Source organism: Anas acuta, unplaced genomic scaffold, assembly GCF_963932015.1.
Source record: "Anas acuta unplaced genomic scaffold, bAnaAcu1.1 SCAFFOLD_381, whole genome shotgun sequence".
NCBI classification, from domain to species: Eukaryota; Metazoa; Chordata; class Aves; order Anseriformes; family Anatidae; genus Anas; species Anas acuta.
In genome coordinates, this window is record NW_027075995.1 from 1 (window position 1) to 26,094 (window position 26,094).

Sequence of the window (26,094 nt, forward strand, 5' to 3'; positions counted from 1 at the left end):
CCCCCGGGCCCCTTTCCCAAATCCCGCAGGATTGACCCCAAAACCGCCAGCCCCTTCGTTAGCCCTAACGAGCGGGCAGCAGGGTGTAATTAGGGGGGGGGGGCTCCTTATAACCCCCCCCCCCAATAAAAGCCCCCCCCCCAAAATAATTAATTAACCAGCACTAATTAACCCCTGAGCGCACCCCAAAACCCCCACCCTATGGGGGGGGGGGGGGGCGTGCAGGGTGCCCCCCCCCGCGTTAATTGCCGGCAGCGGGGGATTAGCTGGGGGGGGGGGGGGGCAATGTCACCCCCCCGGGGATTAGTGGCGGGGTGGGGGGGGGGGTTGGGGGGGGGGGCGGTGTCGGCCCTATTTAAGGCTCCCCCCGGCGCGGGGACGCCTTCCCCGCCGCCAGCAGGGCCCCCGCTGCAGGTGGGTGGGGGGCACCTCGGGGTGGGGGGGCAATTTGGGGTTGGGGGGGGCAATTTGGGGTGGGGGGGGACTTGGGTGGGGGCAGTTTGGGGTTGGGGGGGCAATTTTGGGGTGGGGGTGGACCTGGGGTAGGGGCAATTTGGGGCAGGGGGGACTTGGGGTGGGGGCAATTTGGGGTGGGGGTAATGGGGTGGGGGGGACCTTGGGGTGGGGGGGGACCTTGGGAGGGGGCAATTTGGGGTGGGGGGGCAATTTGGGGCGGGGGGGAACCTTAGGGTGGGGGTAATGGGGTGGGGGGGACCTTGGGGTGGGGGTAATTTGGGGTGGGGGGGACCTTAGGGTGGGGAGGACTTTGGGGTTGGGGTGCCTTGGGGTGGGGGCAGCTTGGGGAGGGGGGCACATCGCGGTGGGGGGCAATTTGGGGTGGGGGCAGTGGTGCAAGGGCAGGTGGTGTGGCCCTGCTGTCCCTGGGAGAAGGTCCCTGTCCCCCCCCCAAAAAAAAATCCCTGTCCCCCCCCCCGAGGGTCCCTGTCCCCCTGCTGCAGCACCGGGTGCTGCTTGGTGCCGTGCAACCCTGCTGCACCTTGCAGTGCTGCACCGTGCAACCCTGCACCATGCAACCCTGCACCGTGCAATGCAGCCCTGCACCGTGCCGTGATGCACCGTGCAATTTTGCACCGTGCCGTGCAATTTTGTGCTGTGCAATCCTGCATCGTGCTGTGCTACCTTGCACCCTGCAATTCTGCACCCTGCCATGCAACCCTGCATCGTGCCGTGCTACCTTGCACCATGCAATTCTGCACCCTGCCATGCAACCTTGTGCCATGCAATCCTGCCCTGTGCCGTGCTACCTTGCCCCATGCCGTGCTGCACCCTGCAATTCTGCACTGTGCCATGCAATCTTGTGCCATGCTACCTTGCACCGTGCCATTTTGCACCATGCAATTCTGACCCCGTGCCGTGCAATCCTGCCCCGTGCTGTTCTACCTTGCACCCTGCAATTCTGCACCCTGCCGTGCAACCCTGCATCGTGCCGTGCTACCTTGCACCGTGCTGCACCGTGCAATTCTGCACCCTGCCATGCAATCCTGCCCCATGCCCTGCAATCCTGCCCTGTGCCACACTACCTTGCCCCATGCCATGTTGCACCGTGCAATTCTGCACCGTGCCGTGCAACCTTGTGCCGTGCTCCCTTGCTCCATGCCACCATGCACCGTGCAATCCTGCACCATGCAGCGCTGCCTTGCACCCTGCAATTCTGCACCATGCAACCCTGCCCCGTGCCCTGCAATCTCGTGCCCTGCAACCCTGCCCCGTGCCATGCGTGACCCCATGTCCCCCCCCCCGGCAGCTGGCCCCAGCTCGCCTCGGCAGCGCCCGGGCTCGGTGCAAGGGAGCCCCCCCGGAGCCCCCGGAGCCCCCGGAGCCCCCGGAGCCCCCGGAGCATGATGTCCTACATCAAGCAGCCCCACTACGCCGTCAACGGGCTCACCCTGGCCGGGCCGGGCATGGACCTGCTGCACACTGCCGTGGGCTACCCTGGTGAGGGGGGGCTTCCTGGGGGGGGGGTTGCACAAAGGGTTTTGCATGGGGGGTTGCATGAAGGGGTTGCACAAAGGGTTTTTGCACAGAGGAGTTGCACGGGGGGGTTGCACACAGGGTTTTGCACCGGGGGGTTGCATGGGGAGGGTGCATTCAGGGTTTTGCACAAGGGGGTTGCACAGGGGGGTTGCATGCAGGGTTTTGCACAGATGGGTTGCACAAGGGGGGGTTGCAGGAAGAGTTTTGCACAGAGGGGTTCCAGAGGGGCATTGCACAGGGGGTTGCACACGGATTTGCACAGGGGGGTTGCATGGAGGGGGTTGTGCAAGGAGGCTGCACGCAGGGTGTTGCACAGAGGGGTTGCACGGGAGGTTGCACAGCTTTGCACAAGGAGCTTTGCACAAGGCAGTTGCACGGGGGGGGGGGGTTGCATGCAGTTTTTCACGGGGTGCTTGCACAGAGGGGCTTGCACGGAGGGGTCCCCTCCCTGCCCCTGTGGTTCCCCTTGGGTGGGAAGGGTCTGGGGTTGTGCAGCAGCTTGGGGGTGACGTGGGGGGGCTCCCCAGCGTGTCCCTGACCCCCCCCCCCCAATTTGCAGCCACGCCGCGGAAGCAGCGCCGGGAGCGCACGACCTTCACGCGGGCGCAGCTGGACATCCTGGAGGCGCTCTTCGCCAAGACGCGCTACCCCGACATCTTCATGCGCGAGGAGGTGGCCCTGAAAATCAACCTCCCCGAGTCCCGCGTGCAGGTGAGCCCCGGGGGGGGGGCTCACACGCCCCTGGGTGTGCAAAAAAAGGGGTCCTGCACGCTCGTTTGTGTGCACGAGGAAGGGTTCTGCTTGCACACACGTGTGCACGAGGAGGGGTCCTGCTTGCAGATGCATTTGCACGAGGAGGGGTCCTGCATGGACCTGGGTGTGTGCAAAGAGGGGTCCTGCTTGCACCCACGTGTGCACAAGGAGGGAGGGGTGATGCACACACTCACGTGTGCACAAGGAGGGATTGTGCACGCACCCACGTGTGCAAAAAGAGGGGTCCTGCACGCTCCTGTGGGTGCACAGAGACCCTGCATGCACCCGTGTGTGCAAAAAGAGGGGTTCTGCATGCTCCTGGGTGTGCAAAAAGAGGGGTCCTGCATGCGCCTGGGTGTGCACAAGGAGGGGTCCTTCATGCACCCACGTGTGCACAAGGAGGGAGGGGTGCTGCACGCTCCTGGGTGTGCACAAGGAGGGGTCCTTCATGCACCCACGTGTGCACAAGGACACAGGGGTGCTGCACACTCCTGGGTGTGCACAAGGAGGGGTCCTGCTTGCACCCACATGTGCACAGAGGGGTCTTGCACACCCACGTGTGCACAAGGAGGGTCCCTGCACCCACCCCATGCAGCGCGACCACCGCCGCTCCCCCTGCCCCCCAGCACCCGTGCAAGGCCGTGCACACCAACCCATGCACACAAGCGGGGGGGTGGAAGGGGCGTGCGAGTCACACCCCCGTGCCCACCACCCTCACCCCATTCCCCCCCCCAAAAAACCCCCCCAGGTGTGGTTCAAGAACCGCCGCGCCAAGTGCCGGCAGCAGCAGCAGCAGAGCAGCGGCGTGGCCAAGGCTCGGCCGGCCAAAAAGAAGAGCTCGCCCCCCCGCGAGGCGCCCCCCGACGCCGGGGGGGCCGGACCCTACAGCCCCCCACCCTCCGTCCCCTCCGGCACCCCCAGCTCCGCCGCCGGCGCCACCGTCTCCATCTGGAGCCCGGCGTCCATCTCGCCCGTGCCGGACCCCTTGGCCACCGCGGCCGCGCCGGGGTTGCCGCGCTCGGCGCCGTTCCCCGGCTCCTACGGCCAACAAGTGGGGGGCTACGGGCAAAGCTACCCCGGCTCCTATTTTGGGGGGCTGGACTGCGGCTCCTACCTCTCCCCCATGCACCCGCAGCTGGGGGCTCCCGGCGGGGCTCTGAGCCCTTTGGGGACCCCCTCCATGGGCGCCCACCACCTCGCCCCCTCGCCCGCCGGTTTGGCCGGGCAGGGTTTTGGCAGCGCCGGGCTGGGTTTTGGCAGCGTGGATTGCCTGGACTACAAGGACCAGGCGGGCTCCTGGAAGCTCAATTTCGCCGCCGCCGATTGCCTGGACTACAAGGAGCAAAGCTCCTGGAAATTCCAGGTTTTGTGAGGGGGGGGCCCGGCCCCGCCGCCGCTGCGCCAGGGGGTCCCCAGGGTGCCCCCGGGCACGGGTGCGGCACGGGGAGAGCCCTGGGGATGGAGCGGTGACGTGGCACCGGGGGGTGCCCTGGTTTTTGGGTGTCTCCTGGTTTTTGGGTGTCCCCTGGATTTTGGGTGCCCCCTTGTTTTTGGGTGTCCCCCAGTTTTTGGGTGTCCTCCAGCCTTTGGGTGTCCTCTGGTTTTTGGGTGCCCCCGTGGCCAAGGATGTCCCCATGGCACGGAGAAATCCTGCCCAAAAAATCCCATTATGGACCATCCCCATGGCCAAGAGCATCCCCCAAATTTTGGGTGTCCCCTGGCTTTTGGGTGTCCCCTGGCTTTTGGGTGTCCCCTGGTTTTTGGGTGTCCCCCAGACTTTGGGTGTCCCCTGGTTTTTGGGTGTCCCCCAGTTTTTGGGTGTCCCCCGGTTTTTGGGTGTCCCCTGGATTTTGGGTGTCCCCTGGCTTTTGGGTGTCTCCTGGCTTTTGGGTGTCCCCTTGTTTTTGGGTGTCCCCCAGTTTTTGGGTGTCCTCCAGCCTTTGGGTGTCCTCTGGTTTTTGGGTGCCCCCGTGGCCAAGGATGTCCCCATGGCACAGAGAAATCCTGCCCAAAAAATCCCATTATGGACCATCCCCATGGCCAAGAGCATCCCCCAAATTTTGGGTGTCCCCTGGCTTTTGGGTGTCTCCTGGCTTTTGGGTGTCCCCTGGGCTTTGGGTGTCCCCTGGCTTTTGGGTGTCCCCCAGTTTTTGGGTGTCCCCCGGTTTTTGGGTGTCCCCTGGTTTTTGGGTGTCTCCTGGCTTTTGGGTGTCCCCCGGCTTTTGGGTGTCCCCTGGATTTTGGGTGTCCCTGGGCTTTGGGTGTCCCCCAGCTTTTGGGTGTCCCCTGGATTTTGGGTGTCCCCCAGCCTTTGGGTGTCCCCCAGCTTTTGGGTGTCCCCTGGATTTTGGGTGTCACCCGGGCTTTGGGTGTCCCCTGGCTTTTGGGTGTCCCCTGGTTTTTGGGTGTCCCCCAGTTTTTGGGTGTCCCCTGGTTTTTGGGTGTCCCCTGGTTTTTGGGTGCCCCTGTGGCCATGGGTGACCCCATGGCATGGAGAGACCCCATGGCACGGAGAAATCCTGCCCAAAAAATCCCTTTATGGACCATCCCCATGGCCAAGAGCATCCCCCAAATTTTGGGTGTCCCCCAAACTTTGGGTGTCCCCCGGGTTTTGGGTGTCCCCTGGGTTTTGGGTGTCCCCATGGCACCGAGCACCCCGAAGGCCAAGAGCGTCCCCGTGGCACAGAGGATCCTTGCAGCATGGGACAACCTCGCAACACAGAGCATCCTTACAACTCGGAGCATCCTCATAGTATGTATGGGCTGTCCCTGCAGCATGGAGCAAATCTTGCAACAAGGAGCATCGCTGCAACTCGGAGCATCTTTGCAGCTCAGAGCCCACTTGGAACTCAGAGCCTCCTTGCAACTCGGAGCATCCTAGGAGTATGGAAAAACCTTGCAACATGGAGCATCCTTACAACAAGGAGCATCCTTGCAACAGGGAGCATCCTTGCAACATGGAGTATCCCTGCAGCATGCAAGCATCCTTGCAACAAGGAGCATCCTTGTAGCAAGGAGTATCCCTGAAACTCAGAGCACCTTTGCAACTCGGAGAATCCTCGTAGCATGGAGCATCCTTGCAATACGGAGCATCTTTACAACTCAGAGCATCCTTACAACAAGGAGCATCCTTGCAGCAAGGAGCACCCCTGAAACTCAGAGCACTTTTGCAACTCAGAGAATCCTCGTAGCACGGAGCACCCTTACAACTCAGAGCATCCTTACAACATGGAGCATCCTTACAACACGGAGTATCCTTGCAACTCAGAGCATCCTTGCAGCATGGAACACCCTTACAACAAGGAGCATCCTTACGACACGGAGCATCCTCGTAGCACAGGATGTCCTTACAACCCGGAGTACCCTTACAACCTGGAGTACCCTTACAACCTGGAGTACCCTTACAACTCGGAGCCCCCCCGCTGTGCCCCAGCTGCCCGGCACGGCGCTGAGCCCCCCCAGCCACCCCTGGATGCCCCCATCCCCCGCTGTGCCCCCCACCCTCCGGGCGGCCGCCCCCCACCCTCATTTCTCCCCATTTCCCCCCCCCGTAGCTGCCCCCCCCCCCCCCCCCCCACAGCCGCCGGGGGGGCTGCGCAGAGCTGAGGAGGAGAGGAAAGGCTTCATGAAACGAAATCGTAATTAAAAAAAAATGGAAAAATGGAAAAAAAAAGAAAAAAGGAGGGGGTGCTCCCCCCCCCACCTCTTGCTCATTAACGAGGGGGGGCTCATTAATGGGGGTGGTGCAATGGGGGGGGGGGCTGCAGGTTCCCCATCCCTTTAGCAACTGGGGGGGGGGCTCATTTTGGGGGCAAATTAGGGGGATTTGGGGCCTGGGGTGCCCCGGCGCTAATTAGGGAGCGGTAATTAACGGCCACGTGCAGGCCTGGGATGGGAAAAAAAAAAGGGGGGGGGGGGGAAGGGAAAAAAAACTGCTTTGCCCTTTAACCCCTAAATCCGCCCCGAAATGGCTCCGTAAATCCGCCGGGCGCTGAGCCCGGGCTGCGGGGGGGCGGGGGGGGCCGGGGGGGTGCCCTTGGGTTGGGGGGGGGTCCTTGAGCCCTGGGGGGGCTCCTTGTGCCTTGGGGGGGGGTTCCTTGCACCCTGGGGGGCTTTGAATTTGGGGGGGCTTTGCATTTTGGGGGGCTTTTTGCACTCGGGGGGGGGCTCTTTGCATTTTGGGGGGCTTCTTGCATTCTGGGGGGGTTCTTTGCACCCTGGGGGGGCTCCTTGCACCCTGGGGGGGCTCCTTGCACTTGGGGGGGGCTCTTTGCACCCTGGGGGTCTTTGAATTTGAGGGGGCTTTGCATTTTGGGGGGCTTTTTGCACTTGGGGGGGGGTCCTTGCACCCTGGGGGGCTTTGCACTTTGAGGGCCTTTGCATTTTGGGGTCCCATTTTATATTTTTTTGGGGGGGGGGGCTGTGCACTTTGCGGTCTGTGCATTTGGGGGGGGGCTCCCCACGCTCAGGGGGGCCATGCACAGAATTGGGGGGGGGGCTCAGTGCTTCAGGCCCCCCCTGATGCAATGAGGGGTGCGGGCTGGGGGTCCCAGGGGGGGGTGTGAAGTGGGGGGGGGGGGGCACGATTCCTGGCCCCCCCCCAGGGTTAACCCAGGACCTCTCCGGGCGCCAGCCGGGCAGATGGAGCCTAATCCGGGTTTAGCCGCGGGGGGGGGGGCAGGGAAGAGGGTTAAGCCCGGTTTAACGGCCCTAATGAGGGGGATAAGGAAAGGGGGGGGGGGGGCTGTGGGGTGGGGGGGTGCACGACCCCCCGCCCCCCCCCCCGGGGATGGGGACACGGGGACACGGGGACGGGCACGTCCCGGCCGGCACCGACGCCACGCGGCGTGGGGACGCGGCGGGGGGGACGCGTGGATGAGTGTGCAAGGCATGGGGGGGGCGTGCAAGGGGGTTGCAGGCTTGTGCAGGGCGCCTTGCACGCGTGCACGGGGGGCACAGCCCATTGCACGCACGTCTGGGGGTGTACTGCTCGTTGCACGCGCGTGCAAGGTTGCACAGTGCATTGCACACGTGCACAGGGTGCACAGGCTGTTGCACGCACATGCAAGGTCACACAGCCCCTTGCACACGTGCACAGGGGTGCAGAGCCCATTGCACACATGCACGGGGGTGCACAGCTGATTGCACTCGTGCAAGATTGCACAGCCCCTTGCACACACACACAGGGGTGCACAACCCCTTGCACGCATGCACAGCCTCTTGCACGCACATGCAAGGTTGCACAGCCCCTTGCACACGTGCACAGGGTGCACAGCCCCTTGCATGCACGTGCAACGTTGCACAGCCCCTTGCACACATGCAAAGGCATGCACAGCCCTTTGCACACACATTCTAGGTCACACAGCCCCTTGCACACATGCACAGGGGTGCACAGCCCTTTGCACACGTGCACAGGCGTGCACAGCCCCTTGCACACGTGCACAAGCATGCACAGCCCTTTGCACACACATGCAAGGTTGCACAGCCCCTTGCACACATGCATAGGTGTGCAAAGCCCCTTGCACACATGCACAGGCATGCACAGCCCTTTGCACACGTGCACAAGCATGCACAGCCCCTTGCACGCACATGCAAGGTTGCACAGCCCCTTGCACACACACAGAGGGGTGCACAGCCCTTTGCACACTTGCACAAGCATGCACAGCCCCTCGCACACACCTACAAGGTTGCACAGCCCCTTGCACACGCGTGTGCACCACCCATTGCTCCCTATCCCCACACCCCAGCCCCCATCCTGCCCCCCCCAGTCAAGGGAAACCGAAAATGTCCCCGCGTCGCCCCCCCCCCTGTGGAGCCCATAAAAGCAGGGAACGGAGCCCAGTCCCTCCCAGTGCCTCCCAGTGCCTCCCAGTATGCTGTCCCCCTGGCTCGCCATGCCCTGGCTGCTGCTGGTGGCCCGGACGCAGGGGGGTGAGTCGGGGGTCCGGGGTTTGGGGGGCCCTATTTGCACCATGGGACCCCAAAGGGGGTTGGGGGACCCCAGTCTGGCCCAGTTAGGGCTCTGGGGGCCCCAGTTAGGGCTTGTGGGGACCCCAGTTAAGGTCTTGGGGACCCCAGGGGGGTGTTGGGGACCCCAGGGGGGTGTTGAGACCCCCCCAGGAGCTTGTAGGGACCCCAATGAGGGTCTTGGGGACCCCTGGGGGGGTGTTGGAGACCCCAGGGGGGTGTTGAGACCCCCCCCAGGAGCTTGTAGGGACCCCAATGAGGGTCTTGGGGACCCCTGGGGGGGTGTTGGGGACCCCAGGGGGGTGTTGAGACCCCCCCCCAGGAGCTTGTAGGGACCCCAATGAGGGTCTTGGGGACCCCTGGGGGGGGGGGTGACCCTCGCCGCCCCCTCTCCCCCAGGACACAACCGGGAGCTGCTGCGGGCGCAGGCGCTGCGGGCGCTGTGGGGGCCAGGGGGGGTCGGGGGGGGGACCCCCGTGGGGGGGTCCCTGCAGCAGCCCCTCGACCACTTCGACCCCCTGGAGGGCCGCGTCCTCACCCAGGTAGGGACATGGGGATGGGGGGGGGTTGGGGGGGGGGCATGGGGTGCACACGCGTGTGCCCCCCCCCCTCGGACACGTCCCCCCCCGATGTCCCGCAGAGGTTTTGGATCAATGAGGAGTTTTGGGATCGCCCGGCTGGCCCCGTGTTCCTCGTGGTGGGGGGGGAGAGCGCCCTGAGCCCCCGGGTGCTGCGGGGGGGTAAGGGGTGGGACTGGGATGAAATGGGATGGGATTGGGGATGGGGTTGGGATTGGGATTGGGATTGGGGTGGGGGTGGGATGGGGAGGAGATGGGATTGGGGTGGGATTTGGGATTGGGATGGGGATGGGATTGGGGTGGGGATTGGATTGGGGTGGGGGTGGGATTTGGGATGGGATTGGGATTGGGGTGGGATTGGATGGGGATTGGGATGGGATTGGGATTGGATGGGGATGGGATTTGGGATGGGAATTGGGATGGAGATGGGGATGAGGATGGGGATAGGATGGGATTTGGGATGGGGATTGGGATTAGGGTGGGGATGGGATTTGGGATTGGGATGGGATTGGGATGGGGTGGGATGGGATGGGATTTGGGATTGGGATTTGGGATGGGGATGGGGATGGGATTGGGATTGGGATTGGGGTGGGGATGGGATTTAGGATGGGATTTGGGATGGAGATGGGGATGGAGATCTGGATGGGATTTGGGATGGGGATGGGATTGGGATGGGGTGGGATGGGATGGGATTTGGGAAAGGATTTAGGGTGGGATTGGGGTGGGGAATGGATTGGATTTGGGGGGTATGGAGATGGAATGGGAAGGGATTTGGGGGTGGGATTGGGATGGGGACGAGGATGTCCCTGTCCCTGTCCCTGTCCCTGTCCCTGTCCCTGTCCCCGTCCCTGTCCCCAGGCCACGTGGTGGAGCTGGCCCGGCAGCACGGGGCCCTGCTGCTGGCCCTGGAGCACCGCTTCTACGGGGACAGCCGGGGGCCGGGGGGGCCGGGGGGGGCCGAGCTGCGCTTCCTCTCCAGCCAGCAGGCGTGAGCGGGGGGCTGCTGGGGCCGTGTCCCCTGGGTGTCATCTGGGTGTCCCCTGGGTGTCCCTGGGTGTCCCTGGGTGTCCCCTGGGTGACCCCTGGGTGTCCCCTCACTGTGCCCTGGGTGTCCCATTCATGTCCCCTGGGTGTCATCTTGGTGTCCCCTGGGTGTCCCTTGGGTGTCCCCTCACTGTGCCCTGGGTGTCCCCTGAGTGTCCCCTGGGTGACCCCTTCATGTCCCCTATGTGTCCCCTGGGTGTCCCCTGGGTGTCCCCTCACTGTGCCCTGGGTGTCCCATTCATGTCCCCTGGGTGTCATCTTGGTGTCCCCTGGGTGTCCCTTGGGTGTCCCCTCACTGTGCCCTGGGTGTCCCCTGAGTGTCCCCTGGGTGACCCCTTCATGTCCCCTATGTGTCCCCTGGGTGTCCCCTGGGTGTCCCCTCACTGTGCCCTGGGTGTCCCATTCATGTCCCCTGGGTGTCATCTTGGTGTCCCCTGGGTGACCCTTGGGTGTCCTCTGGGTGTCCCATTCATGTCCCCTGGGTGTCCCCTCACTGTCCCCTGGGTGACCCCTGGGTGTCCCATTCATGTCCCCTGGGTGTCCCCTGGGTGTCCCTTGGGTGCCCCCTGGGTGTCCCCTGGGTGTCCCTTGGGTGTCCCCTCACTGTGCCCTGGGTGTCCCCTGGGTGTCCCCTGGTGTCCCATTCATGTCCCCTGGGTGTCATCTTGGTGTCCCCTTCAAGTCCCTTGGGTGTCCCCTCACTGTGCCCTGGGTGTCCCCTGCGTGTCCCCTGGGTGTCCCCTCATTGTCCCCTCATTGTCCCCTCTCTGTCCCCTTTCTGCCCCCCCTCTGTCCCCTCTGTCCCCCCCCCAGCCTGGCCGACCTGGCCTCCTTCCACCTCCACGTCACCCGCGCCTGGGGGCTGAGCCCCAACCACACCTGGGTGGCGTTTGGGGGGTCCTACGCGGGCGCCCTCGCCGCCTGGGCGCGCCTCAAGGTGGGTGCCCCCCACCCTGCCGGGGGGGTCGGGTCACCCCGTGTCCCCCCCCCCCCCAACGCTTTCCCCTGCCTCAGTTTCCCCACTTGGTGTCGGCGGCCGTGGCCTCGTCCGCACCCGTCCGGGCTCAGGTTGACTTCGCGGGATACAATCGTGTGAGACCCCAAATCCTGACCCCAAAGACTCAAATCTGACCCCAAAGACCCCAATCCTGACCCCAAGTCCCCAAATCTGACCTCAAAGACTCCAAATCCTAACCCCAAACCCTAAAATCTGACCCCAAAGACCCCAATCCTGACCCCAAGTCCCCAAATCTGACCTCAAAGACTCCAAATCCTAACCCCAAACCCTAAAATCTGACACCAAAGACACCAAATTCTGACCCCAAAGACTCAAATTCTGACCCCAAAGACCCAAATCTGTCCCCAAAAACCCCAATTCTGACCCCAGGCCCTGAAATCTCACCCCCAAACCCCAAATCCTGACCCTAAACCCCAAAATCTGACCTCAAAGACCCAAATCCTGACTCCAAGCCCCCAAATCTGACCCCAAATCCCGCCCCAAATTTCAACCCTACAATGTGTTCTGACCCCCAAACCCCCAATCCTGACCCCAAACCCCCCAATCCTGACCCCATTAACCCTTTGTTGCCCACCTGCAGGTGGTCTCTGTCGCCCTCTCCAGCCCTGAAGTGGGGGGGTCCCCAGAGGTGGGTCCTGGAGGGGCTGGGGTCAGGGTTAGGGGACGGGGTTTAGGGACAGGGTTTGGGGACAAGGGCGGGGTACAGGGGCTGGAGATGGGGTTAGGGGACAAGGGTTGGGGTCAGGGTTTAGGGACAGGGTTAGGGGACAGGGACTGGGGACAGGGTTAGGGGTCAAGGGCTGGGGACAGGGTTAGGGGACAAGATTAGGGGTCAGGGCTTGGGGACAGGACTTGGGGACAGGATTAGGGGACAAGATTAGGGGGTCAGGGTTTGGGGACAGGGTTTGGGGACAAGATTAGGGGACACGTCTTGGGGACAGGGCTTGGGGACATGGTTAGGGGATAGGGTTAGGGGCCAGGATTTGGGGACAAGATTAGGGGTCAGGACTTGGGGTCAGGGCTTGGGGACAGGGTTTGGGGACAGGGTTTGGGGTCAAGATTAGGGGTCAGGACTTGGGGTCAGGGCTTGGGGACAGGGCTTTGGGACAGGGTTTGGGGACAAAATTAGGGGGTGAGGGTTTGGGGACAAGGCTTGGGGACAGGGTTTGGGGACAGGGTTAGGGGTCAAGGGCTGGGGACAGGGCTTGGTGACAGGGCTTGGGGTCATGGTTAGGGGACAGAGCTTGGGGACAGGATTTGGGGACAAGATTAGGGGGTCAGGGTTTGGGGACAGGGTTTTGGGACAAGATTAGGGGACAGGTCTTGGGGACAGGGCTTGGGGACATGGTTAGGGGATAGGGTTAGGGGACAGGATTTGGGGACAAGATTAGGGGTCAGGGTTTGGGGACAGGACTTGGGGACAGGATTAGGGACAGGGTTGGGGGACAAGGGCTTGGGGACAGGACTTGGGGACAGGGTTAGGGGTCAAGATTAGGTGTCAGGGCTTGGGGATAGGGTTAGGGACATGGTTAGGGGTCAGGACTTGGGGTCAGGACTTGGGGACAGGACTTGGGGACAGGGTTTGGGGACAGGGTTTGGGGTCAAGATTAGGGGTCAGGGCTTGGGGACAGGACTTGGGGACAGGGCTTGGGGACAGGATTTGGGGACAAAATTAGGGGGTCATGACTTGGGGACAGCACCCCCCCTCCCCGTGCCCCCGCAGTGCCTGGCGGCGGTGAGCGCTGCTTTTGGGGCTCTGGACGCGCGGCTTCGGGGCCGGCGGCTGGCGGAGGTGACGGGGGCCATGTCCTGCTGCCACCCCCCCCGGGAGCCCGGCGACCGCGCGCTGCTGGCCGAGAACGTGGCCGACGTGGTGGGGGGCACGGTGCAGTACAACGGGCTCCTGCCCCCCGCCTCGGTGGCCGCCCTGTGCCGCGCCATGACCGACGGGCGCCGCGGCTCGCCCTACCGCAGGCTGGGGGCCGTGGTCAAGGTGGGGGGGCAGGACCCCCACCCCCCCGTATCCCCTATATCCCCCTGGACCCCGTGGCGCCTTCCCAGTGCTTTCGGGTGCACCCCTCGTGGGCTGCTTCACCCCACTGTGCCCCCTTGCACCCCCTTGCACCCCCTTGCACCCCCTTGCACCCAGTTGCACCCCATCCCATTTTATCCCATTGCACCCCATTGCACCCCACTGCACCCCCTTAAGCCCCCTGACACCCCCTTGCATCCCACTGTGCCCCCCTGCACCCCGTTGTTTCCCTTGCACCCCCTTATGCTCCCTTACACCCCACTGTACCCCCTTAAACCCCGTTATACCCCATTGCATCCCCTTGCACCCAGTTGCACCCCATCCCATTGCACCCCACTGCACCCCCTTGGGCCCCCTTGCACCCCCTCCTATTACACCCCATTGCACCCCGTTAAGCCCCCTGACACCCCCTTACACCCCACTGTGCCCCCCTGCACCCCGCTGTTTCCCTTGCACCCCCTTATGCTCCCTTACAACCCCCTGTACCCCCTTAAACCCCGTTACACCCCATTGCATCCCCTTGCACCCAATTGTACCCCATCCCATTGCACCCCACTGCACCCCCTTGGGCCCCCTTGCACCCAATTGCACCCCCTCCTATTACACCCCATTGCACCCCGTTAAGCCCCCTGACACCCCTTTACACCCCACTGTGCCCCCCTGCACCCCACTGGTTCCCTTGCACCCCATTATACCCCCTTACACCCCACTGTACCCCATTGCATCCCCTTGCACCCAATTGCACCCCATCCCATTGCACCCCATTGCACCCCCTTGGGCCCCATTGCACCCCCCTGCACCCCGTGCACCCCCTTACACCCCCCTGCACCCCATTGCACCCCACTGGACCCCCTTGCACCCCATGTACCCCACTGCACCCTGTGCACCCCCTGCATCCCTTGCACCCCCCTGCACCCCATTGCACCCCGCTGCCCGGCTCAGCACGGTGCCATCGGGGTACCCTAACCCCCCCCAGGCCTTCCTGCGCCGGGGGGGGCAGCCGTGCACCCCCAGTTCCCGCCGGGCGCTGCTGCGGGAGCTGTGGGGCCCGGGGAGCGCGGGCGGCAGCCGGGCCTGGCTCTTCCAAACCTGCACCGAGTTCGGCTTCTGTGAGCACGGGGGGGGCTGGGGAGGGGGGCTGGGGGCTCCTGGACCCCCCCAGTGACCCCCGGCCCCCCCAGACCCCAGCTGTGAGGACGCCGCCTGCCCCTTCTCCCGCTTCCAGACGCTGCGGGCGCAGCTCAGCCTCTGCTCTGCTGCCTTCGGCATCGCCCCGGCGCGGGTGCGGGAGGCTGCTGCCAACACCAACGGCTTCTACGGGGCTGCACGCATCCAGGCCCCGCGGCTCCTCTTCGTCAATGGTGCGGCACGGCACGGCACGGCACGGCACGGCATTGCACGGCATTGCACGGCATTGCACGGCATTGCATGGCATTGCACGGTGCAACAGGGCATGGCACAGTGCAGCACGGCATTGCACGGAGCAGCACAGCATTGCATGGTGCAGCACGGCATTGCACAGTGCGGTACAACATTGCATGGCATTGCACAGTGCAGAATGACATGGCACGGTGCAACACGGCATGGCATGGCGCAGCACAACATTGCATGGCATTGCAAAGTGCAGAATGGCATTGCACTGTGCAGCATGGCATTGTATGGCATTGCACAGCGCAGCACAGTGTTGCATGGCATGGTGCAGCATGGCACTGCATGGAGCAGCATGGCATTGCATGGTGCAGCACAACATTGCATGGCACACCTTAGCATTGCACGGTGTGGTACATTGCATGGCATTGCACGGCGCAGTACAACATTGCACAGTGCAAAACAAAATTGCATGGCATTGCACGGTGCAGCATGGCATGGCACAGTGCAGCATGGCATGGCCTGGTGCAGCACGACATTGCATGACATGGCACAGCGGAGCATGGCATTGCACGGTGCAGCATGACACGGTGCTGCAGAACATTGCACGACATTGCAAAGTGCAGCATGGCATTGCACAGTGCAGCACAACACTGCATGGCACTGCATGGTGCAGCACAGCACTGCATGGCATTGCAAAGCGCGGCATGGCATGGCACGGTGCAGCACGGCATTGCATGGCATTGCACGGTGCAGCACAATGCAGCACGGCATTGCACAGCACGGCGTAGCACATCACTGCACGATGCAGCACAGTGCATGGCCTTGCACCTTGCATGGTGGCACGGTGGCCTTGCACACGCATAGTGCATGGTGCACGGCAGCACACCATGCTGCACAGGAGCACGGTGACCTTGCACGGTGCACGGTGCATGGCAGCAGTGTGCACGGTGGCCTTGCACGTTGCACAATGGCCTTGCACAGTGCACGGTGGCCCTGTCCGGGTGCCCCCCCCTTATTGACTCCCCCCTGCAGGCGCCCTGGACCCCTGGCACGTGCTGAGCGCTGGGGGGGGCCGGCGGGGGGTGCTGATCGCGGGGGCCTCGCACTGTGCTGACATGGCCCCCCCCCGGCCTGGGGACCCCCCAGCACTGACGGCTGCCCGCCAGGTGAGCGGGGATGGGGGGGGACACGGGAGGGGGCACAGGACACATGGGGGGGGCTAGTACTGACGCCCCCCCCCCGTGTTCCCATTGCAGCGCATCGCAGCCCACCTGGCGGCCTGGTTGACCCCCCCGGAGCCCCGCAATGGGCTGGGGGGGGCCCAGGGGGGGAACGGGACCCAGGGGTCCCGCCCCCCCCCTCCTCCCTAGACCCCCCATGTTGTGTGTCCCCCCCCCAGTGTGTGCCCACCCCCTTGCTGTGTGCTCCCCCACACCCTCACGGCCCCCAGTTCCCCAAAATGGGGGTCCTGGACCCCCCCACAACCCCCCCCCACATCCCCCAGGACCCCCCCAGACCCTCCCAGACCCCCCAATATCCCCCAGGACCCCCCCCAGACCCCCCCACATCCCCCAGGATGCACCCCCAGGCTCCCCCAGCCCCCCCCACACCCCCCAGGACCCCTCCCCAGCCCTCTTCAGCCCCCCCCACATCCCCCAGGACCCCCCCAGACCCCTCCAGACCCCCCCAGACCCCCCAGGACCCCCCCCCAAAACCTCCTCCAACCTCCCCAGGACCCCCACATGGAGGGGGGGGGCCCCCCCTGCACCCCCAAGGGAGCCCTGGGTGTCCCCCATCCCCCCCCATCCCCCCCCAATCCCCCCCCAATTGCCCCTCTGACCCCCCCAAACTCCCCCCCCCCTCAACTCCCTCCCCCTCCCCCGGGGGAGATCCCTCCAGGGGGCGTGGCCTAGCGAGGAGGGGGCGTGGCCTCACTCATAGGGGCGTGGCTTCGCGCACGTGTAGCTCTGCCTGGTGGGCGTGTCTAACGGGGGTGTGGGCGTGGTCAAGGGCGTGTGGGCGTGGCCATGAGGGCGCGTGGGCGGGGCCAGGCGGCGCATGCGCAGTGCGCGGTGCCCCCGCCGCGGACAAGATGGCGGCGCTGAGGGCGGTGGGTGCTGCCCGGAGCTGGGGGGGGAGGGGGGGGGGCGGTTAATTTGTGCTTAATTAATTAATGAATTCGTGCTTAATTAAAACGAGACGCGCCTCCCCCGCGTGGCTGGGGGCTGCCTCTTCTTCAAACGGGCGGGGGAGGGCGGAAAAAAAGGGGGGGGGGCTGCAGGGGCCTAAAGCGGGGCCTGGCCTGGGGGGGGGGTGAGGGGGAAATGGGGGGGGGCTGGGGGCGGTGTGAGGGGAATTGGGGGGGGTTTGGGGGGCGTTTGGGGAGGTTTGGGGGGGGTTTGGGTGGCGTTTGGGGAGGTTTGGGGGGGATTTGGGGGGGTTGGGGGACAGGGATGGGGCTGGGGGAGGGAATTGGGGGGGTTTGGGGGCATTTGGGGAGGTTTGGGGGGGATTTGGGGGGGGTGGGGGGAAAGGATGGGGCTGGGGGAGGGAACTGGGGGGGTTTGGGGCCGGGGGGGGACGTTATGAGGGGATTTGGGGGGGCAGAAGGGGGTTGGGGATGGGGGGGGGCCAAAAATGGGGACAGGGAGGGGATGGGGGGAGAAATGGGGGGTAAAATGGGGGGTTTGGGGACTGGGGGGCACTGGGGGGGGACAGGAGTGGGGTAAAATGGGGGGTTTGGGGGCTGGGGGGGGGACATGGGTGGGGGAAATGCGGGGTTTGGGGGCTGGGGGGGACAGGAATGGGGGAAAATGGGTTAAAATGGGGGGTTTGGGGCTGGGGGGGGCAAGAGGGGGGGAATGGGGTAAAATATGGGGGGTTTGGGGGGGACAAGGAGGGGGAAATAGGGGTGAAATGGGGGATTTGGGGGTTGGGGGGGACAAGGAGGGGGAATTGGGGGTAAAAGAGGGAGATTTGGGGGCTGGGGGGGGGGGGCTCAGCGGGGGGGCAGGGCTTTGTGGCCGGGGCTGCTGACGCCGCCGCTCTCTCCCGCAGGTTTTGGGGGGCCGGGGGGGGGGCCGGGTGCCGGTGCCCCCCCCCTCGTTGTGCCGGGGCGCCTCTGCCTGGGGGGCGCTGCAGAGCCTGGGGCAGTGGTGCTGGGGGGGGGAGGCGGCGGCCGCCTGGGCCCAGCGGCTGCGGAGCCGGCGGCTGAGGAGGAAAAACGCGTGAGTGGGGGCCGGGGGGGGGCAATAAGGGGGTGGGGGGGGGCAATGGGGGGTGAGGAGGGGCTGGGGGGGGAATTTGGGGGAGGAAGGGGTGGAAATGGGGCTCCCAGATGGGTAAGGGGGGGGGAAAGGGAGTCCCTCTGTGCTTTTTTTTTTGGGGGGGGGGGAAGGGTTGGGTTGTGCCCCCCCCTGTTTTATGGGGTTGATTTGTGGCCCCCCCCATTTTATGGGGCTGGTTTGGGCCCCCCCGATTTATGGGGTGGGGGTAGAGGGGTGGAATCTGTCACTATAATATGGGGGGGGGGGATAAAAGGGTTGATTTGTGCCCCCCCAGTTTTATGGGGTGAGGTTAGAGGGCTGGAATCTGCCCCTGTAATTTGGGGGGGGCAATAAAAGTTTTGATTTGTGCCCCCCCCATTTTACGGGGTGCAGATGGGACAAGTTGGGGGTCCCCACTTCACCCCCTCATAATCAGGGGGGGCGCAAACAAAGAGGCCTAATCCCCCCCCCGCAATGAGCTGTGACCAGAGGGGCTGTGTGGGGGTGCCCCCCCCTTTGCGCTACCCCCCCAGCCCCCCAAAAAACCCCCCCGGTGCCCCCCCCCCCAGGTACTACGGGCTGACCCGGGAGCGCTACGGGGACAACCTGGCGGCCGCCGCCTTCACCTTATCGTGCGGCGGGGGGGTCAGGTGAGCCCCCCTTTATTTCCCCCCCCCTTTTTTTTATCTCCGTGCCCCCCCTCGCCCCCTGACGGTGCCCCCCCCGCAAAGATTTAAGGACCGGGACCTTTGGGTGCGCGGCCGCTGGCGCCCGGAGCTGCTGCAGCTCCGCGACGTCCCCGTGGTGGCCGTGGACCTCAGCGGCTCCCAGCTCACCTACGACGGCTTGGACAACCTCGGTGAGCCCCCCCCCTTTAATTTACAACCCCCCCAGCACCTCGGGGACCCCCCCGGGATAATTTTTGGCCCCCCCCCGCAGTGCAATTGAGGGAGCTGCAGCACCTGGACCTCAGCGGGTGTCCCCACGTGGATGACTGGGTGCTGGGGCGGCTGCACGTCTTCCAGGGCTCCTTGCTGGAGCTGGCGGTGGCACGCTGTCCCCGTGTCACCGAGAGGGGCCTGGCCACGCTGCACCACCTCCAGTGAGTCCCCTGACCCCCCCCCAAAAAAGATTAGCCCCCCCCGTGAAGCGTGGCACCCACTTTTTGTGTCTTTTCCCCCCCAAAAAGGAATCTGCGGCGTTTGGACGTGAGCGGCGTGGCCGTGCCCAGCCCGGGGCTGGTTCGCATCCTGCTGGAGGAGATGCTGCCCCGCTGCCAGGTGCTGGGGATGGAGATGGATGGGGGCCCCCCCCCGAGCGAGGGGAGCCCCCCCTGAGCACGTGGACCCCCCCCCCAGTGATGCTGGGGGGCTGCCTGCGGACCCTCGGGGGTACTAAAAGCACCGCGGGCGCTGCCCCGGCCGAGGGTTTGGGGTTTGCTGCTGCTCCCGTCCCTCCAGGTAGGGTGGGGGGTGAATTTGCCCCCCCCCAGGGGTTGATTTCTGCCCCCCCCAGGGGGTGATTTCTGCCCCCGGGGTGTTTAATTGCCCTCCAAGAGGAGTTAATTGCCCCCAGTTCCTCTCCAGGAGGGGGAAATCCCCCCAAAAGGGGGTTAAATCGCCCCCACAGGGGGTTAAGCCCCCCCCCAGGGAGGTTATTTCCCTCCCCCGGGAGGTTATTCCACCCCCCAAGGGGGTTTTTGCCCCCCAGGGAGGTCAAGCCTCCCCAAAAAGGGGTGAAATCCACCCCGAAAGGGGGCTAAGCCACTGAAGGGGTTTAAGAACCCCCCAGTGAAGGTTATTGCCCCCCCGGGGAGTTTTTTGGCCCCTCTAAGGGGATTATTTCATTATTTTCCCCCCCCAGGAAGGTTCTTGCCCCTTCCAAAGTGTTTATTCCCCCCCCAGGGAGGTTATTGCCCCTTCCAAAGGGGTTATTGTCCCCTCCAAGGGGTTTATTCCCCCCCCGGGGAGGTTTTTACCACCTCCAAAGTTTTTTTTCCCCCCCCCGGGAGGTTACACCCCCCCAAACCCTTCCTCCACCACGCGCCGAGCAGCCAGGCCGGGCGCGCGGCCCCGTTTATTCCCCCACCGAACCCCCCCAGCGCCCCGAGCTCAATCTGGGGGTTCTGGGGGTGCCGTGGGGGGGTCCTAAAGCCGTGTCCCCGCGGGGGGGGGTCACTTCTCAAAGTGCTCCAGGGGGTAGTGCTCCCCGTAGTGCTGCAGGTGCCGCTCCAGGGCCGCCCTCTGCTTTTTCAGGTGGGGGGGCATCTCGCGGTACACGTCGGAGAAGAGGTGCTGCTGCGGGCTGGGCTTGGGCTTGCGCTCTGCCTGCTCAAACGCCTCCATCACCTGCACGAGGGGCTTCAAATCAACCCGGGGGGGCTTCTCCGTGTCCCCCCCCCGGTGTCTCTGCTCTCACCTTTCTCCGGGAGCTTTTCCTCCAGGCTTTTTCCTGCTCGTCGTCCCACCAGCCGCGGTTCAGCATGTGGTGGCGCAGGCGGGAGATGGGGTGGTCCTGCTTGTCCCAGTAATTCACCTCGTCCACCGAGCGGTACGCCGAGCTGTCGTCGCTGGTGCTGTGGTGCCCGATGCTTCAAAAAAAAAAAAAATATTAAAAAAGGTCGTTTTGGGGGTGATTTTGTTGGTTTTATTCGCCGCGGCTCACCGGTAGGTCATGGCCTCGATGAGGAAGGGCTGGTTCTCCGCCACGGCGCGCCGCCGCGCCTCCTTGGTGGCGTTGTAGACGGCAAAAACGTCGTTGCCATCCACCCGGATCGACAGCAGCCCGTAACCGGGACCCCGAGCGGCTGCGGGGACGGGCAGGGGGTGGGCACGGCACCCCCAAATCCCCCTCCCCATTTTCTTCGCCCCCCCTGCGACTCATCTTCATCCCTCGGTCTTACCGATGCCGTCGCCGCGGTACTGCTCGGAGGTGGGGGTGGAGATGGCGTAGCCGTTGTTGCGGCAGAAGAAGACGATGGGGCACTCGAGGGTGGCGGCGAAATTGAAGCCGGCGTGGGCGTCCCCCTCGCTGGCCGCCCCCTCCCCAAAATAGGATGACCGCCCGGTTGGCGTCGGCGCGCTTGATGGCGTAGGCGGCCCCCACGGCTGCAGGGGAGAGGGGGGGAAAAAAGGGGGTGAGAGGGGGGAAAAGGGGTGGGTTAAAAGGGGTCCGAGGAGGGAATTAGGGGGTGCGTGGGGGGGTTTGGGGGGGTCACCTTGTGGAATTTGGGTGGCCAGGGGGGAGGAGATGGTGACGAAGTGGCGCTCGCGGCAGCCGTAGTGCACGGGCATCTGGCGGCCCTTCCCCGGGGTCGCTGCTGTTGCCGTAGCACTGCGCCATGAAGAGGTCCAAGGGGTAGCCCCGGTACATCAGCACGCCTTTTTGGGGGGGCACGGAGTGATTTAGGGGGGGTTAACCCCAAAAAGGACCCCCCCCTTTTGCCTGTTTTGGGGCTCACCGGCCTCCCGGTACTGCCCGAAAACCAGGTCGGTGTCATCCAACGCGGCCGCGCTGCCCACGTGCGTCCCCTCCTCGCCGTAGTTGGTCATGTAGAAGGAGATTCGCCCCTGGGGGGGGGCAAAATATGGGGTGGGGGGGTCCTTTTGGGGTCTCCCCCCTCCCCAGCACCCCTTTTTGCCCCCCCTACCTGCCGCTGGGACTCGTAGAGGATGCGGTCCATGGTGTTGAGCAGCGTCATGGTCTTGTAGAGCTTCAGCACCAGCTCCTTGGGCAGCTGGGGGGGGGACCCAGGGGGGGCATTTTTGGGGTGTCGCAAGGATGAGGTGGCATTTTGGGGGTGCTGGGGGCGTGGGCACGGGTGGTTGGGGTCACATCCTGCTTATTTGGGGTGCTGTGTGCCCAGACGTTGTGTATTTGGGGTCACATCCTGCATTTTTGGGGTGTCCTATACCCAAACGTGGCATTTTTGGGGTGCTGTGTGCCTGGGTGTGGCGTTTTTGGGGTGTCCTATACACAAACATGGCATCTTTGGGTGCTCTGTGCCCAAACTTTGCATGTTTGGGGTCACACACACAAACATGGCATGTTTGGGGTGTCCTGTACCCAAACATGGCTTTTTTGGGGTGCTGTGTGCCTGAACATTGCATTTTTTGGGTCACGCACACAAACATTGCACGTTTGGGGTGTCCTATATGCAAATGTTGCAGATTTGGGGTGCCCCCATATATTTGGGGTACCCCTATATATTTGGGGTGCCCCCACACATTTAGGGTGCCCCTATGTATTTGGGGTACCCCATGTATTTAGGGTCCCCCGGCACCGTCCCCATGTGTTTGGGGTGCCCCAAATATTTAGGGTGCCCCCACACATTTAGGGTGCCCCTATATATATTTGGGATACCCCTGTTTTTGGGGTGCCCCCACACATTAGGGTTCCCCACATATTATTTAGGGTGCCCTATATATTTAGGGTTTCCCAAACATTTAGGATTCCTCAAACATTAGGGTTTCCCAAACATTTAGGGTCCCCCACATATTTAGGGTGCCCATATATTTAGGGTTTCCCAAACATTTAGGGTTTCCCAAACATTTAGGATTCCCCAAACATTTAGGGTTTCCCAAACATTAGGATTCCCCAAACATTTAGGGTTTCCCAAACATTTAGGGTTCCCCAAATACTTAGGATTCCCCAAATATTTAGGGTTTCCCCAAACATTTAGGCTTCCCCAAACATTTAGGCTTCCCCAAATATTCCAGACTCCCCACCCCCTCAGCGCCCCCCCCCAACCCCCATCACCCTTTTGGGCTGCCCCTCTACGAGTCCAGGAGAACCTTTTTGGGGTCGGGGTTGGGGGGCTCACCTGGGGGTCCTCGTGGGGGTTGAGGATGTGGCCCTGGCGATCCATCACGCGGTAGACGGGGATGCCCGAAATGACGTTGGGCTGGATGAACTCCAGGCGCTCGGCGAATTCGGCCGAGGCCCCGGGGAACTGCGGCTTCTCCTCGGGGCTCGGGAACTCCTGCTGCCCCCGCGGACCCCGCTGCGGGGTGCCGGGACCCCCCCCCGTGTCACCCCATTGTCCCAAAAGCGTGTCCCAAAACCCCGAAATCCCCCCCCCCGAAAGGGCCCCGGTGCCTCCCGCCCCGTCACACCCCCCTGCGTGGCCAATGGTCGGGGAGGGCGGGGGGTTATGGGGCCAAGGGGGTGTGGGGCCGGGGGGGAAGATATAGGGTTGTGGGGGTGGATATGGGGACAGTTATGGGGCTGTGGGGACAGATATGGGGCCATGGGGACAGATATGGGGCCATAGGGGCACATATGGGGCTGTGGGGATGGATATAGGGCCGTAGGGTGGGATTTGGGGACAGATATAGGGTCGTGGGTGTGATGTGGGGACAGATACGGGCTGTGGGGACAGATATGGGGCCGTGGGGATGGATATGGGGCCATGGGGGCACATATGGGGCTGTGGGGCCAAATATAGGGCTGCAGGTTGGGATGTGGGGATGGATATAGGGCCATGGGGTGGGATTTGGGGACAGATATAGGGTCGTGGGGTGGGATTTGGGGGCAGATGTGAGGCTGTGGGGACAGATATGGGGCCATGGGGATGGATATGGGGCCGTGGGGACAGATATGGGGCTGTGGGGACGGATATGGGGCCGTGGGGACAGATATGGGGCCATGGGGGCACATATGGGGCCGTGGGGGCACATATGGGCTGTGGGGCCGAATATAGGGCCTGCAGGTTGGGATGTGGGGATGGATATAGGGCCGTGGGGTGGGATTTGGGGACGGATATAGGGTCGTGGGGTGGGATTTGGGGGCAGATATGGGGCCGTGGGGACAGATATGGGGCCATGGGGGCACATATGGGGCCATGGGGACAGATAATGGGGCCATGGGGACAGATATAGGGCCCTGGGGACAGATCTGGGGCTGTAGGGACGGATTTAGGGCCGTGAGGGGGATTTGGGGACAGATATAGGGCCGTGGGGACACAGGGATGGGGACGCTGGAGTTTGGGGACACAGGGACGCGGGGTTGGGACACCATATGGGGACACGGGGACAACGTCTGGGGACAGGGGGACAACAGATGGGGACAGGGGGACAGGGGGACAATGTATGGGGCCGGGGGGACCCGGGGACAGGATTTGGGGCCCCCTCCCACCCCCGCCCCCCCCCCACTCACGGCGGTGCCGAGGCCTCGCCCGGGGCCCGCTCCCGGGGCCGCCCGCAGGAGCCGCGCCCGCAGCGCCCGCAGCGCCGCCGCCATCTTGGGGGTGGGCGGGGCCTGGACGAGGGGGCGTGGTCAGGCACCGAGGGGGCGTGGTCAGGCAACGAGGGGGCGGGGCCACCGCGGAGGGGGCGTGGCTACAGACATAGAGGCGGGGCCATGGCTGCTGGCTATACGAGGGGGCGTGGTCACCCGCTGAGGGGCGTGGCCATCCAGGTAGAGGGCGGGGCCAGCAGTCGGGGGCAGTGCTCATCTATTGAGGGGGCGTGGTCACCCGACGAGGGGCGTGGCCACCCTCTGAGGGGGGCGTGGCCACCACTCGGAGCTATGGAGGGGGCGTGGCCACCCGCGGAGGGGGCGTGGCCTCCTACCGACGCCGGGCGAGGGCACTGATGGGGGCGTGGCCACGCAGGGGGCGTGGCCACCCTCCGAGGGGGCGTGTCCCCGGGGGGAGGAACCGGAAGCGGAACCAGAACCGGAAGCGGAAGCGTCGCCATGGAGCCCGGCGGCGCAGCCATGGCGGCGGCCGGCTGCTGCCTGCGGCCGTTCTCCTGCGAGCAGGGCCTGCTCTCGCGGCCCGACGGCTCCGCCGCCTTCGTGCAGGGTCCGTGGGGCTCCGGGGGGGGGTTCCCGGGGTTTTTTCGGGGCCCGGTGGCAGTGCCGTCCCCTCTGTGCCCCCCTTCCCGCAGGTGACACCTCGGTGCTGGCCGGGCTGTACGGCCCCGCGGAGGTGCGGGGCTCAAAGGAGAGCCCCGAGAGGGCGACGCTGGAGGTGCTGCTGCGCCCCAAGGTGGGGCTGCCAGGTGGGGGCCGCCTTGGGGGGGGGGGGGGTCGGGGCCGGGCTCTGAGGGGCGGGGAGGGGGGCGAGGGGGGGTCTGGGGGGTGCTCGGAGGGGTCTTGGGGTGCTCAGAGGGCTCCTGAGGGGTGGGGAGGCGGCGAGGGGGGGGTCTGGGGGTGCTCGGAGGGGTCTTGGGGTGCTCAGAGGGCTCCTGAAGGGCGGGGAGGGGGCGAGGGGGGGGGGGGTCTGGGGGTGCTCGGAGGGGTCTTGGGGTGCTCAGAGGGCTCCTGAGGGGTGGGGAGGCGGCGAGGGGGGGGTCTGGGGGTGCTTAGAGGGCTCCTGAGGAACGGGGGGGTTACGGGGGGAGCCCTGAGGGGGGGCTATGGGGGTTTAGGGGGCTCTAGTGGTGCTCAGAGGGCTCCGGGGGTGCTCGGAGGGGTCTGGGGGTGCTCAGGGGGCTCCCAAGGGGCAGGGGGGGCAATGGGGGGAGCCCTGAGAAGGGCTTTGGGGGCTCTGGGGGTGCTCAGAGGGGTCTGGGGGTGCTCAGAGGGGTCTGGGGTGCTCAGAGGGGTCTGGGGGTGATCAGGGGGCCCATTTAACCCCCCCCCATCCCTCCCGCAGGCGTCGGTGAGCGCAGCCGGGAGCAGCTCCTCCGGCAGACGTGCGAGGCCGTGGTCCTGGGGGCCCTGCACCCCCGCACCGCCATCACCCTCGTGCTGCAGGTGCTCAGCGACGCCGGCTCCGTATCCTTTGGGATCAGGTGGTGATGGGGGGGGGGGGTGGGGCTGAGTTTTTTGGGGTGTTTCTGTTGGTTTTTCCTCTCCCCCTGTTCCTTGACAACCCCCCCCCCCACCCCAGCTCCTCTCCTGCTGCCTGAACGCCGCCTGCATGGGGCTGCTGGATGCGGGGCTGCCCCTCTCGGCCCTCTTCTGCGGTGTCACCTGCGCCCTCGACGCCCAGGGCGCCATCGTCCTCGACCCCACAACCCGGCAGGAGCAGGTGAGCCCCGGGGGGGCCCCCCCTGAGCCCCGGGACCCCCACCCCAACCCCGCTGACCCCCCCCTCTCTCCCCAGGAGGCTCGCGCCGTCCT

General features: G+C 64.7%; 5 protein-coding genes across 6 annotated transcripts; 4 read left to right on the forward strand and 1 right to left on the reverse strand.

Moving 5' to 3' along the window:
- The first annotated feature begins 1,770 nt into the window (after positions 1-1,770).
- LOC137848823 (homeobox protein otx5-like) lies at positions 1,771-5,435 on the forward strand. Its single transcript, XM_068668321.1, has 3 exons — positions 1,771-1,956; positions 2,555-2,706; positions 3,497-5,435. The coding sequence occupies exons 1-3, from the start codon at positions 1,860-1,862 to the stop codon at positions 4,118-4,120; spliced, it is 873 nt and encodes a 290-aa protein (XP_068524422.1). The 5' UTR covers positions 1,771-1,859; the 3' UTR covers positions 4,121-5,435.
- A 541-nt stretch (positions 5,436-5,976) lies between these two features.
- Positions 5,977-16,145, forward strand: PRSS16 (serine protease 16). Its single transcript, XM_068668320.1, has 11 exons — positions 5,977-6,262; positions 9,115-9,257; positions 9,356-9,455; positions 10,152-10,281; positions 11,151-11,274; positions 11,352-11,429; positions 11,936-11,987; positions 13,053-13,375; positions 14,364-14,496; positions 14,569-14,748; positions 15,791-16,145. Exons 1-11 carry the CDS (start codon positions 5,977-5,979, stop codon positions 15,979-15,981), a joined length of 1,740 nt encoding a protein of 579 aa, XP_068524421.1. The 3' UTR covers positions 15,982-16,145.
- A 598-nt stretch (positions 16,146-16,743) lies between these two features.
- DMAC2 (distal membrane arm assembly component 2) lies at positions 16,744-19,446 on the forward strand. 2 transcript variants are annotated; one of them, XM_068668324.1, is made up of 6 exons: positions 16,744-16,868; positions 17,816-17,985; positions 18,594-18,674; positions 18,756-18,883; positions 18,964-19,126; positions 19,214-19,446. In XM_068668324.1, the coding sequence occupies exons 1-6, from the start codon at positions 16,851-16,853 to the stop codon at positions 19,359-19,361; spliced, it is 708 nt and encodes a 235-aa protein (XP_068524425.1). In that variant the 5' UTR covers positions 16,744-16,850; the 3' UTR covers positions 19,362-19,446. The 2 variants fall into 2 exon arrangements, with proteins under 2 accessions (XP_068524425.1, XP_068524426.1); XM_068668325.1 differs by lacking the exon at positions 18,594-18,674.
- Positions 19,447-20,076: 630 nt separating this feature from the next.
- BCKDHA (branched chain keto acid dehydrogenase E1 subunit alpha) lies at positions 20,077-24,339 on the reverse strand. Its single transcript, XM_068668322.1, is given in 11 exon segments — positions 20,077-20,372; positions 20,443-20,614; positions 20,689-20,830; positions 20,927-21,078; positions 21,080-21,131; positions 21,242-21,335; positions 21,337-21,404; positions 21,485-21,593; positions 21,674-21,760; positions 22,847-23,026; positions 24,181-24,339. Coding segments are annotated over 11 exon segments (1,314 nt in total). The 5' UTR covers positions 24,265-24,339; the 3' UTR covers positions 20,077-20,198.
- A 313-nt stretch (positions 24,340-24,652) lies between these two features.
- On the forward strand, positions 24,653-26,089 carry EXOSC5 (exosome component 5; the record flags this gene model as incomplete). The annotated part of the gene is made up of 5 exons (XM_068668326.1): positions 24,653-24,829; positions 24,915-25,028; positions 25,625-25,746; positions 25,862-26,002; positions 26,078-26,089. Coding segments are annotated over exons 1-5 (498 nt in total), but the record flags the coding sequence as incomplete, so codon positions are not given.
- Positions 26,090-26,094: the final 5 nt, after the last annotated feature.

Excerpts from the sequence above, each read along its gene's own strand:
- LOC137848823 (XM_068668321.1), top strand. The coding sequence starts at position 1,860 with ATGATGTCCTACATCAAGCAGCCCCACTACGCCGTCAACGGGCTCACC. Across the intron at positions 1,957-2,554 it reads CACTGCCGTGGGCTACCCTG|CCACGCCGCGGAAGCAGCGC; the intron begins GTGAGGGGGGGC and ends CCCAATTTGCAG. Across the intron at positions 2,707-3,496 it reads TCCCCGAGTCCCGCGTGCAG|GTGTGGTTCAAGAACCGCCG; the intron begins GTGAGCCCCGGG and ends AAACCCCCCCAG.
- PRSS16 (XM_068668320.1), top strand. The coding sequence starts at position 5,977 with ATGGAGCATCCTTACAACACGGAGTATCCTTGCAACTCAGAGCATCCT. Across the intron at positions 6,263-9,114 it reads CCCCCACCCTCCGGGCGGCC|GACACAACCGGGAGCTGCTG; the intron begins GCCCCCCACCCT and ends CCTCTCCCCCAG. Across the intron at positions 14,497-14,568 it reads CTGCACCGAGTTCGGCTTCT|ACCCCAGCTGTGAGGACGCC; the intron begins GTGAGCACGGGG and ends CGGCCCCCCCAG.
- DMAC2 (XM_068668324.1), top strand. Across the intron at positions 17,986-18,593 it reads CGGCTGAGGAGGAAAAACGC|GTACTACGGGCTGACCCGGG; the intron begins GTGAGTGGGGGC and ends CCCCCCCCCCAG. Across the intron at positions 18,675-18,755 it reads TCGTGCGGCGGGGGGGTCAG|ATTTAAGGACCGGGACCTTT; the intron begins GTGAGCCCCCCT and ends CCCCCCGCAAAG.